A 13,154-nucleotide genomic window follows, 5' to 3' on the forward strand; every position below is an offset into this window, starting at 1 on the left:
TATCCAATCCGTTGTTGATTGGTTCATTTGAATTTCAGCCCCTTCCTGTATTAAGTAATTCAAAAGTCGCCTTTCAGAAGAAAGTGTGTTCGTCCCATTAACAGACCATAAATTTTATTTATCAGATGTTCATTGCTCATCTGTAATCTGATCATCAGATGCTTAAAACAAAAAAAATGTTAATATGTGGTTTCCGTAAAGAGAAAGCATCGTTTTATTAGATTATTTTTAAACTAATTTAAGTATAAACTCAGTTTTATATTTGCTGGGGAGTACATTTTATATAAGCAGAACAATTTCCACTAAATGTAAAAATCTGGGGGGGGGGGTGGGGGGAGTTAGAATAAATAAGAGATTCTGCAGATGCTGGAAATCCAGAGCAGCACACAAAATGTTGGAGGAACTCAGCAGGCCAGGCAGCATCAATGAAAATGAATAAACAGTTGACGTTTCGGGCCGAGGCCCTTCATTAGGACTGGAAAGGTAGGGGGAAGACGCCAGAATAGCTTTCCCACCCACCTGGCTTCACCTATCACCTAGTTTACACTCCTTCCCTCTCCCCACCTTCTTATTCTGGCATTTCCCCCCTTCCTTTCCAGTCCTGATGAAAGGTTTCAGCCTGAAATGTTAATGGTTTATTCATTTCCATAGTTGCTGCCTGACCTGCTGAGTTCCTCCAGTGTGTTGGTGAAAAGAAAACAAACATTATTTTGGATTTTTAGTATCTGCAGTCTCTGCTTTTGGATTACTGAAAATGTTCAGTAAATTTGGGCAACGTCTGTGAAGAAATATTTGATGAAGCTTCATCTAAATTTTAACTTTGAGAAAGGAAGAACTGCAGGAGCAGGTAATCTGAAATGGAAACAAAATGCTGGAACCAATAGGTCAGGCAACATCTGTGGAAAGGGAAACAGATTTAAAATTTCAGAATAGCACTTTCTACTTGTTTTTTTTATTATTCATTCTACACCTCCATCCCCCATCAGAAGGGTCTGAGGGTCAAGGAAGGCTGCTCACTTCTTTCTTGAACAGAAGCCTAACTGGCTCCCCTCTACCAACACACGTGCCTGGCTGAACATCCTCAGATAAAAGAAAAGAATTTCTCCTTCAACTCCACTCACTTTCTGCTGATCAAAATTGTAGTTTTGGGTTCAAGCTATGCCTGTCTTTCTGTGTGATATGTGGAACAGTATTTCTTCATGTCCTAGTCAGACCCACTCAACTCTTTTCCTGGTACAACTGCATTGGTATTGCTTCTTGTAGTCATGCAAAACTCAAAGATGCAGCCAATTTGCACCATGCTCTCACCTACATGTGCATATTCTTTGACACCACTCTTCTCTTCCTAAAATCTTTCTATCTCCACTTCAGGGGACAGGTGATCCTTTTTAAACATTCTGCCTCCATTCCTCAATTCCTCCATCCCTATCACATTTGCTCCAATAATGATACATTCTGTATAGATGCCCCAAATGTTTTCTTCTTCTTTCAGAATCATGGCTTCTCCTCTACCAGAGTGATTAGTTAAATATACCATACCCAGTGTTTATAATGCAGCCACTTCTATATTTGAGAAGCCAAATCTAGCTTTAGGGCAATAATTTTGCAGAGTACCTATATTCAATGTGTATGGATAAACCTGAGCTTCCCATTGCTGGACACTTTTAATCCCTATCCACTCTGACCTATCTGCAAGCTCCTGCACTGTTACAAAGTCCAACAGAAGCTTAAGGGACCTCATCTTCTGCCTGATCAGAATTCCTCAGCCATCTACAATTAATACTGAATTCTCCTGCTTTCTTGAAAATTTAAGTTTATTATTATAGGCACGTATTGCCAGAATACAAGTGCCATGAAAGTTAGCTTTTAGCAGCAGCAGAGTACATTACAAACATTGTTGTCTTCGTCTATCCCATAACCTTGTCATTACCAACACTGCAGAGAACAAAAGACATTTCGCGATCTTAACCGCTACACTTAGTCTCACCCTTTCCACCAGGTTCTTTCTACCGAAAACGAAACCTCTCTTATCCTGATATGAAGAGTCACAGACCGGGACCGTTAAATGCTTTTCTCTCCACAAAGGCTGTCTGACCTGCTGAGTGCTTCAGCAGTTCCTGTTCTTAATAGGATATTAATTTATTATGTAGATCATTCAAACCGTATATAATAATCTGTTCGAAAATTAGAACATACTGTGCTAGCAAGGCATTTGCCTGCTTTTCCTATCGCAACAGTATCTACACTTCCCGCCGGTCTGCTTGACGCATAGTTTAAATGGAGGCTGTCAACCAATCAAACACTGCAATGAAAACCTTGCCTTTTCCCTGTTTTCAACCAACAATGTGCTGAAAAAAAGCTACAACCAGCTCTTAGCTCCACCCCTTCCCCCTTCCCCCTTCCCCCTTCCCCCTTCCCCCTTCCCCCTTCCCCCTTCCCCCTTCCCCCTTCCAAATCTCTTACTAGCTCTTCCTTCAGTTAGCCCTGACAAAGGGTCTCAGCCCCAAATGTCAACTGTACCTCTTCCTATAAATGCTACCTGGCCTGCTGAGCTCACCAGCAACTTTTATGTGCGTGTTGCTTGAATTTGCAGCATCTGCTGATTGTCTCGTGGCTACAACCAATCAGATACTCTCTTCATTTATTAGTAAAGCTCATCACTTTACCTCACCAGTCAGTTAACACTTGAAGCCAAAGCAATCGGATTTGCTTCATGTTAGCCAATCACAGAATGCGTTCCATTATAGTTTGCTGTCTACCAATGATTCGTTGCGTGTGATGTTCTCTCGTGCTCCTTGTAGCCAATCCGGTACAGTGTTCCAAAGCGGTTTGCCCGGTGGAGGTGGGCGGGGTAATTGGCAGTAGTGTGAAGCTGAAGAACGGCGTTTCATCTATCCAGTTACCGGCTAGTTTGCGATGTCTCAGTCATGAAGCTTTGCGATGGAAGACGACGTTGTAATTAGAACTCAGCTCTTTCATAACCAAGTTCGTGAGTGTATTGTAAGTTTCTTTTTAAAGATTGATTGCTCTTCGTTTAGTTTTTGATCAAGATGAAAGAAAATTACATGAATACAATTAATGTTCGAAAGGAACTTCAGTATGAGTATGGTATTGTTGATAGTTCATGTTCACAGAGACATGAGGATATTTGTGATTTTGATAACTGAAAACCCACGCGTGGCTTCACACGTGTTAAAGTATACTTGGGTTTGATGGCATTCTCATTTTTTCACATTTTGAGAGTTGACTGAAACCAAGATCTTATATTGTTACTGATTCTACAGGGTGTGTTTTCTTTCATCGTTGACCTATTCATTGGTTGTACCCTTGTGCTAAGAATTTGCTCCGGTTTTCAATGCTATAGACGCTTAAATTGAGAATTTAAAGAGATACAGAATGCAACATGACAAAATTTATATGTTAGTTGACTGTATTCATAGGTGGTGTTAGTTAAGCACAAGCTGCAAATGAATCAGAATCACAAAGAGAAAATCCGCAGATGCTGGAAATCCGAACGACACACACACAACGCTGGAGGAACTCAGCAGACTAGGCAGTATCTATGGGGAAAAAAAGTACAGTTGATGTTTTGGGTTGAAACCCGAAATCAGAATGATGTAGCATAGAGGGAATCTATTGACACTTTCCACTAGTCTTTACCACTCTGTTTGCATCACTCTTTTTGGTAATGTTTTCCAAATCTGAGCTGTTTGTTGTAGTTTTAAAGTGTTTTTATTCTTCATCCTGCCTTTTTGTTCTTCATTTATACTGAATCTTTCATCACCTGCAAATCCCATTTTAACTTGGAGTGCTGAAACCCAAGGATCTCCAGTATATCCAAGTAATAGTGAAGAATCTTGGCCTGAAACATTCACTGTTTATCCCCCCTCCATAAATGCTGCCTGACCTCTCTCTGACATTTTTTAATAGTGGTAGAGAAATTGAGTCAACAATTTGGATCAGTTTTCTTTCTGCACACATGCTGCTTGACCTGCTGAGTATTTCCAGCATTTTGTGTTTTTAACTTTGCAATGAATCTCTTCTCCAAATCCAGGTGAAGGTAAAGGGTAACTTATGTATGGTTTCTTAGACATAGTCATATCAGTTAGAGCAGGAGAAACCCTTGAAGATGTACTAATTACATTTGGAAAGGTAAGAATAAAACTCAAATAAGGTGGTAGTAACATAATTTCTCTTCTGTGGCCCAAGCTTGTTGGGGGGAGACCCCCAGACAACTGAGTACAAATGGACATTGTGTTGTAATTGCTGTCATGCAAACTGAGACTTTGGTTATGTCTGTCAACACAGTGATTTGATGGAGATCTGAAATATTTATAAATTGAATATAGTTGATTTAAACTGCACTGTTTAAGGATCTAGGATGAGGGAATAGTTTGGAAGGTTAAATGCAAAAAAAATATCAGTAGGGAATGGTGTTTCTCCATCCCATGAGCATTAAATACTGCTCACAAAGAAGAGAAAGTCTGCAGATAAAAAGATGAGGTTTTTTTATTCTCAGTCCTACTGAAGGGTCTTGGCCTGAAACATTGACTATTAGCTCTTTTTTCATAGAGCATCTGCCTGGCCTGCTGAGTTCCTCCAACATTTTGTGTGTGTTGCTTTGATAAATACGTTTGTATTTCCATTTCATGTTTCAAATTGGGAAAATTGGCTTAAGTAAAGGGACTCAGGAGCAGGGAGGGAAATAGATTTTGAACTGTTTTGAAAAATAGATAAATATCAGAATAGATGGGCTTGGCTGAGTGATTTTTGCCCCACTGTCTATTGCACAGACATTACAAAATGAACTTGGTGCTGTAGGTGGATGGAATTTGAAAAGGGAATGTATCTGAAAAGGCTGCTGCTGAAGCTTTTTTTTACTAAGTCCAGGAAGGTGTAGTTTTCATGAGAGTTTTGGATGCCAGTGTATGGAAATAAGCAGTTCATCATTGGGAGCCCCCAAACCAAAGACAGTGGTTAAAAGGAGCACAAGAAATCCATCAGCTTCTAATACTTGATAGAATGGGAGAAGTCAAAAGTGGTAGTTAGATATGGGGAGAAATATGAAGACATCGTTACTATCTGGAGTGATCCCAGAATAATAGAAAGCTTGTGTTTTAATTTTGCATTTTAATGTGAAAATGTTTCTTGTACTACATAGCTAGCTACAAAAAGTGCACTGAGTTATCTGTTTTTGAGAGAAATAGAAAATATTGTATTTTTAAAAAATATGGCCATGAGGTAAGTGAGCCATTGACATTGCCACATTGTGTATTGGCACATCTACAATTCATCATTATGAATGTGATGTATGTAATATGTTTATATTATGTTTATATCCCTTGAGTGAGTTATATTTTCTTTAAGAATGCTTCCAAACTAACGTGATGTTAGGCCCTGGTAAATTGCCCAGTTTAAGTTTTGTGCTGATTTGTTTTCCAATTCAGTTTTGGCACGGACGTTTGCATTTTTGCGGCATTCTTCGGGGAAGTTGTGCAGTTTCCACACTGCATGCGTTAGAGTTATGGACAATTGTCATCTCTTCCACTACCTGTTGCCTCCATCCCCACCCAAACAAAATAACCCCTGGTATTTAAATGAACAAACTTTGGTTCTGTGTTAGTGGCTCAGTGGGTAAATATCACGTATAGATTTGGGGAGTAATCGATGTTGAAAATATGGCTAAATTGGCCATTTTCTCCACAGTCAATAGTCATTTAATGATCTCATTACACACTGTACAAATGTGGGTTTTGATTGAGGTAGAGCAAAACTAATCTTGACCATTAAAGGTTGAAAATGGGAAGGAAAAACTGAGCACATCAGGCTGTGAAGAAAGCAACAATGTCAGTCATTTGAACAGAATGGCCACTTAGCTTGGATGGCAGAGAACTGTTGAGATGCCAGGATATAACTCATCTTTTGCTTTGGAATGAGATAGCCAGCCCATAGATAAATATGAATCAATCTTAAGGTGTGGTAAAGTTTTATTTAAGGAGCACAAATGATGGAATAATTGAACCATAACTTGTATAGAGACCTTTGTGCAGTCATTTGTCAAATGTTTCTCTTGCAAAGTGGAGTCATAAAGTGTACCTTTAACCTGCCCTTCCTGTCCAGTGCTAAGTACTGGAATTATCTGATTTGTTAAGCAATATACACAATTAATGATGAACATAGCAATTATGGATTACAAGTTGCCTTCAGTGTGATTTTACAATAGTACTAAAATAATATTCTGTTAGTTGCAAGTTGACCAAAAGCTTGTAACACTCCATAATACAGTGTACTTTAGATTTTCAAAAATCCATTAAGGATCCAAAGACGGGATACTCATTATCATATCCTTGAACTCCTTGCCCTCTTTGTTGGTGAGGAGCAAAATCAGTAAGACTTCCTGTTGATCTCTGTGAAGTCACTGTCCACTGCAGGCTGATTGTGAAAGTAAGATTTTACTTTTCTTGAGCACTGTTGTGGGAGGAAATGACCAGGTCGATGGAGAAAATTGACTCAAGGGATGTACCCAAATCCTTCTCTTCATTACAAATGGTCTTTTTTTTTATGACTGCCTTCTCTAAGTTTTCTAAACCTCAAGCCCTTGCCATTGTTTAGCCCTCTCTTTCTTGCCAAAGGTTCAGGATAACTAAACTGCTGGCGCCTCTGAGCCAATATTCTCTCTTCACATAAGCTCCTTGCTTCCACCTCCAACATTGTCTGCCTCTCTGTTTGCTCCTGTCTCTGCTTGTTTGCTGTTGAAATCCTAGTCCAGGCAAAATGAACTTGGAAACATTTGGAAGGTTGGTGTAGGAGTATAGATGAATATGCTGACACTGTTTCATCCTTCTGAAAAGATGTGCGTCTTCCTAAAAAGACCATTGTGGGGTATAACCATGATAAGCTGTGGTTTACCAAGAAGTTATGGACTCTCAGATCTGCAAAGGATCACACCTACTGGTCTGGAAACTGGAATATAGCTCTGTAAAATGGCAGTTTAATAAAGTGGCAAAAGCCACTTACAAAGATCGGCTAGAAAGAGACTTCAACAACAATAGCCAGGTAATCTGGAGTTCCATGCAAAGTCTTACCAACTTCAAACTGTAGAACTCCAGTCTTCCCCTCCCCTACCTTGGCCAATCAGCTCAATCAGTTTTCTTGCTGGTTTGGTAAAGACAATCAACATCTATCTCTTCTCACTTCCTCTAATCTTGATTCCTAAGCTCTGGAACCTGGGCCTTCGCACTCAGATCTGCAGCTGGATCTTCAACTTCCCCACAGACAGGACCCAGGCTGTAAAAATAGGGGATAAACTCTCCTCTACAATCACTCTGAGCACTGGTGCCCCACAAGGCTGTGTACTTAGCCCCCTGTTGTACTCAACTGTACACCCATGATTTCTATCGAACTCAATATATAAGTTTGCTGATGACACCACAATTGTAGGCTGTATCTCGGATAATGATGAGTTTGAGTACAGAGAGGAAATTAAGAACCTGGTGGCATGGTGCAAAGACAATAACCTATCCCTGAACGTCAGCAAGACGAAGGAATTGGTTGTTGACTTCAGAAGGAGTAGCGGACCGCACGACCCCATTTACATCGGTGGTGCGCAAGTGGAATAGGTCAAAAGCTTTAAGTTCCTCGGGGTCAATATCACAAATGACCTGACTTGGTCCAACCAAGCAGAGTCCACTGCCAAGAAGGCCCACCAGCACCTTTACTTCCTGAGAAAGCTAAAGAAATTTGGCCTGACCCCTAAAACCCTCACTAATTTTTATAGATGCACTGTAGAAAGCATTCTTCTAGGGTGCATCACAACCTAGTATGGAAGTTGTCCTGTCCAACACCAGAAGAAGCTGCAGAAGATCGTGAACACAGCCCAGCACATCACACAAATCAATCTTCCGTCCTTGGACTCACTTTACACCACACGCTGTCGGAGCAGTGCTGCCAGGATAATCAAGGACACGACCCACCCAGCCAACACACTTTTTGTCCCTCTTCCCTCTGGGAGAAGGCTCAGGAGCTTGAAGACTCGTACTTCCAGATTTGGGAACAGCTTCTTTCCAACTGTGATAAGACTGCTGAATGGATCCTGACCTGGATCTGGGCCGTACCCTCCAAATATCCAGACCTGCCTCTCGGTTTTTTTGCACTACCTTACTTTCCCTTTTCTATTTTCTATTTATGATTTATAATTTAAATTTTTAATACTTTCTATTGATTTGTACTCCAGGGAGCATGAAGCGCAGAATCAAATATCGCTGATGTTTGTACGCTCTAGTATCAATTGTTTGGCGACAATAAAGTATTAAAGTAATCCTGATATGTTGAACCCCTACCCAGCCTCCTGTCTTCTTTGTCATCAGCCCCCTCCCTCCCTTTCACAATCACTCCAATGTCACCATCCCCCCTTCACCCTGATCCCATTCACCTTCTTCAACCCCCCCCATCCCCTCCCTCCATCCCACCCATACTTTCTTGAAGCAAAGAGATGTTTGCAAATGAATTAGAAAAATAAACATTAAGAAAGCTGCAGGTCCTGATGGTATCTCAACTGGTATTCGAAGGCACTGTACAGATCAGCTAGTAACTGTCCTCACTGAGATATGTAACAACTCCATGCAATTATGCATGGTTCTGCACTACTTTAAATTTGCTACAATCATTCCAGTTCCTAAGAAAGGCAAGTTCACTGGATTTAATGATTTTAGGCCAGTCGCTCTGACTTCAGTAGTTATGAAAACCTTTGAAAACATCTGATGTTGGCCTTAAGTCCATTACTGATCCTCATCTTGATCCACTACAGTTTGCTTATAGAGCAACTCGCTCAGTTGAGGATGCAGTTAACTTCTGCTTTCACTACATTCTTCAATGTTAGGACTCCCCCCAACACCTACATGAGGATCTTGTTTGGATTTTAGCTCCGCTTTCAATACTATTGTTCCAGAGTTGCTCAACGTCAAGCTAACCCAGCTAGCTGTAGCCTACAGTATCTGTCAGCAGATTACGACCTTCCTAACAGGAAGGAAGCAGTATGCAAAGCTGGGCTCCTATTTGTTCGATCCAATGTCTATAAGCACAGGCCCTCCCCGGGGCTCTGTTCTTTCACCCCTCCTGTTCTCATTTTATACAGGTGACTGTACTTCCACAGTCAAATCCTTTAAAATCCTAAATTTTGTGGATGATACGACTGTAGTTGGTCTAATCTCGAATAACTATGTCGGACTGTCTTTCAAGAGGGTGAACCCTCGCAAGGTAACAGGCCCTGATGGAGTAAACACAGAACACTCCGCAGATACTGGGGTCAAAGCAACACTCACAACACGCTGGAGGAACTCAGCAGGTCGGGCAGCATCTGTGGAAATGATCAGTCAACGTTTTGGGCCGGAACCCTTCATCAGGACTGAAGAGGGAAGGGGCAGAGGCCCTATAAAGAAGGTGGGGGGAGGGTGGGAAGGAGAAGGCTGGTAGGTGCCAGGTGAAAAACCAGTAAGGGGAAAGATAAAGAGGAAGCAGGGAGGTGATAGGCAGGAAAGGTGAAGAAGGAATAGGGGAAAACACAATGGGTAGTAGAAGGAGGCGGAACCATGGGGGAGGTGATAGGCAGCTGGGGGAGGGGGGCAGAGTGAAATAGGGATAGAGGAAGGGAGGGGGAGGGAATTACCGGAAGTTGGAGAATTCTATGTTCATACCAAGGGGCTGGAGACTACCTAGACGGTATATGAGGAGCAACACCTCAAACAGTCCTTCCAGGTGGGGCAACACTTCACTTGTGAGTCTGTTGGGGTCATCTATTGCATCTGGTGCTCCCGGTGTGGCCTCCTTCACATCGGTGAAACCCGACGCAGGTTGGGGGACCGCTTTGTCGAGCACCTCCGCTCTGTCCGCCACAACAGACAGGATCTCCCAGTTGCCACCCACTTCAACTCTGCTTCACATTCCCATTCGGATATGTCCAAACATGGCCTCCTCTACTGCCATGATGAGGCTAAACTCAGGTGGGAGGAGCAACACCTCATATACCATCTAGGTAGTCTCCAGCCCCTTGGTATGAACATAGAATTCTCCAACTTCTGGTAGTTCCCTCCCCCTCCCTTCCCCTATCCCTATGTCACTCTGCCCCCTCCCCCAGCTGCCTTTCACCTCCCTCTTGGTTCCGTCTCCTTCTACTACCCATTGTGTTTTTCCCCTATTCTTTCTTCACCTTTCCTGCCTATCACCTCCCTGCTTCCCCTCCCTCACCCCTTTATCTTTCCCCTTACTGGTTTTTCACCTGGAACCTACCAGCCTTCTCCTTCCCACCCTCCCCCCACCTTCGTTATAGGGCCTCTGCCCCTTCCCTCTTCAGTCCTGATGAAGGGTTCCGGCCCGAAACGTTGACTGATCATTTCCACAGATGCTGCCCGACCTGCTGAGTTCCTCCAGCATGTTGTGAGTGTTGCTTAGGCGCTGATGGAGAACCTGGTAGGGCTCTGAAAACTTGTGCCAACCAACTGGCAGGAATGCTGAAGGACACTTTCAATCCCTCACTGCTACAGTTGGAAATTACCACTTGCTTCAAAAGGACAGCAGTTATACCAGTGCCCAAGAAGAGTAGTGTGAACTACCTTAATGACTATCGTCCGGTAGCACTTACATCTACGGTGATAAAGTGCTTTGAGAGGTTGGTCATGGCTAGAATGAACTTCTGCCTAAGCAAGGACCTGGACCCACTGCAATTTGCCTATGACCACAATAGGTCTATGGTAGACGCAATCTCAATAGCTCTCTATGTGGCCTTGGATCACCTGGACAATGCAGATACCTATGTCAGGATGGTGTTTATTGACTACAGTTCAGCGTTTAACACAATCATTCTTACAGTCCTGATTGAGAAGTTACAGAACCTGGGCCTCTGTACCTCCCTCTGCAGCTGGATCCTTGACTTCCTAACCGGAAGACCACAATCTGTGCAGATTGGTGATAACATCTCCCCTCGCTGACGATCAACACTGGCGCACCTTAGGGGTGTGTACTTAGTGCACTGCTCTACTCTCTCTATACCTGTGACTGTGTGGCTAGGCATAGCTCAAATGCCATCTATAAATTTGCTGACGATACAATTATTGTTGGTAGAATCTCAGATGGTGACGTGAGGGCGTACGGGAGTGAGAAATATCAGCTAATTGAGTGGTGTTGTAGCAACAACCTTGCACTCAATGTCAGTAAGATGAAAGAGCTCATTGTGGACTTCCAAAAGGTAAGACAGTGGAATACACATCAATCCTTATAGAGGGAGCTGAAGTGGAGAGAGTGAGCAGTTTCAAGTTCCTGGGTATGAATATCTCTGAGGATCTAACCTGGTCCCAGCATATCGATGTAGCAATAAAGAAGGCAAGACAGCGGCTATATTTCATTGGGAGTTTGAAGAGATTTGCAATGTCAACAAAACTCACTCAGGTGTAATACTCTAACTGTCCCTGCACATCATCCGTTAAATGCTCTTTCTTGCTCTCCTCGTTCTGTTGATAATTATTGAGTCTGTTTGTGTGTTCACAATTATTTTAGATGTTTGTGCATGTGACTGTTCTGCTAATTGTTGATTGCTCATGGCTATTTGCACTATTGTCTTGTAAATTATTGGTTGCTGTTGTATTGTCTGTTATTGTCTTGTGTTTTATGCTTGGCACCGAATCACAATCAATACTGGTATGTTTCACCTACTGGCAATAAAGCGATTCTGGTATTGTATATGTATACTTTAGCAGGAAGCTTGCAAATCTAAATTACTTTAAACATTATTGTAAAGAGTTGTAAAGAACACAGCGGCATACACGGGATTAATTCCTCTGCAGATAACTATTAGGAACTAATGCAGCTTTATAGTTTTCTAATTTAAGTACATAATTGTTACTCAGTTAAATGGTAGCTTGTCTTTTTTATACCTGTTTAACTGTTTCCATGAAATTTTGGCTAACTGGGGTAGCCACTTAATTGAGCCAAAGTGTACTGGTCCCAGTGTGTCCCAATTAACCAGAATCTACTGTAATTGCAATGCAGGAATTGTCCGATTTCCTCAGAATACAGTCAGGTCTCTTGCATTGTTCCATCAATGATCTTTTCTTTAAAGTTGCAAATTGTACTTTAACTTTCCCTTCCTGCCACATTTCCTCCCCCACCCACCCAAATCCATGCTTCTTGGTGTTCCTTCTGGATCTATCGGAATGCGTGCCAAACCCATTGGATCAGTGACGCTGTTGGAGTCCATGCTTGCTGTTGCATAAATACCTGTTTAAAAAGCTTCTGCAAATGATGCGTTTGCACCATTATTCCCTGTTCTGGGACATTGGATCTTCTACTTAGCTAAGAATTGCAATTAGCTGTGTGAGTGTAGATGTGATATACTGTTCCTTTTAAAAAGTTTCACCACCCCCCCCCCCAGGAATTTTTCATGTTTTATTGTTTTACAACATTGAATCACAGTAGATTTAATTTGGCTTTTTTGACACTGACTGACACAAAAAGACTTTCATGTTAAAGTGAAAACAGATCTCTACAAAGTGATCTAAATTAGGTACAAATATAAAACACAAATATAAAACACAAAATAATCCTCCCGGGAGGGGGAAGAAGATGGCGGCACGACAGCAGCGCGCGCGGCCACTTCGGTGATGATGTCTGTTATCTGTCAAGTAGGGGGCCGTGCACAATTCTGATTTGATGGAGACGGACGTGAGAGTATGGAGGAACATCTGGAAAACTTCTGAAATGCCCGCTTTGCTGCCGCTGCTACTGTGTGGTAACCGGAATCTCCGGAGCTGAAGGCCCTGAAATCCTCGGCTTTGCGTGTTTTAGCGGCCGGGGAGAGGTCGAAGGCACTCGGCAGAGGATGGCGCTCGGGAGGCTGTATCAGAGAGTCTGGTTGGAGGCTCAAAGTTTTCGGACGGATGGACTCGGTGTCGGCTGTGGTTGGCTGCTTCCAAGGCATCGGCAAGTGGAGGTTTATGGCAGGGAGTTTCTCCCTTTTGCCGCCTGCTATCAGGGACTCGGGAGTCGATCGACTCGGGACTTTAAGACTTTTTTTTTTACTGTGCCCATGGTCTGTTCTTCATCAAATTATGGTATTGCTTTGCACTGCTGTAACTATATGTTATAATTATGTGGTTCTGTCAGTG

The 13,154-nt window shown here is 42.4% G+C and overlaps 1 protein-coding gene across 3 annotated transcripts in view; it reads left to right on the forward strand.

Moving 5' to 3' along the window:
- lmbr1l (limb development membrane protein 1-like) overlaps window positions 1–13,154 on the forward strand; it is a 112,998-nt gene that overhangs the window by 7,973 nt on the left and 91,871 nt on the right. For 2 of the 3 annotated variants that reach the window (XM_072249060.1, XM_072249062.1), the window contains exon 1: window positions 2,911–3,000. The exons of the other annotated variant lie outside the window; for it this stretch is intronic. In XM_072249060.1, coding sequence (XP_072105161.1) covers window positions 2,941–3,000 — 60 coding nt within the window. In that variant the 5' untranslated portion in view covers window positions 2,911–2,940. Of the gene's footprint in view, window positions 1–2,910; window positions 3,001–13,154 lie in introns of those variants that run through there. 3 annotated transcript variants of the gene reach the window in all.

Source organism: Mobula birostris, chromosome X, assembly GCF_030028105.1.
Source record: "Mobula birostris isolate sMobBir1 chromosome X, sMobBir1.hap1, whole genome shotgun sequence".
Taxonomy (NCBI): domain Eukaryota; kingdom Metazoa; phylum Chordata; class Chondrichthyes; order Myliobatiformes; family Myliobatidae; genus Mobula; species Mobula birostris.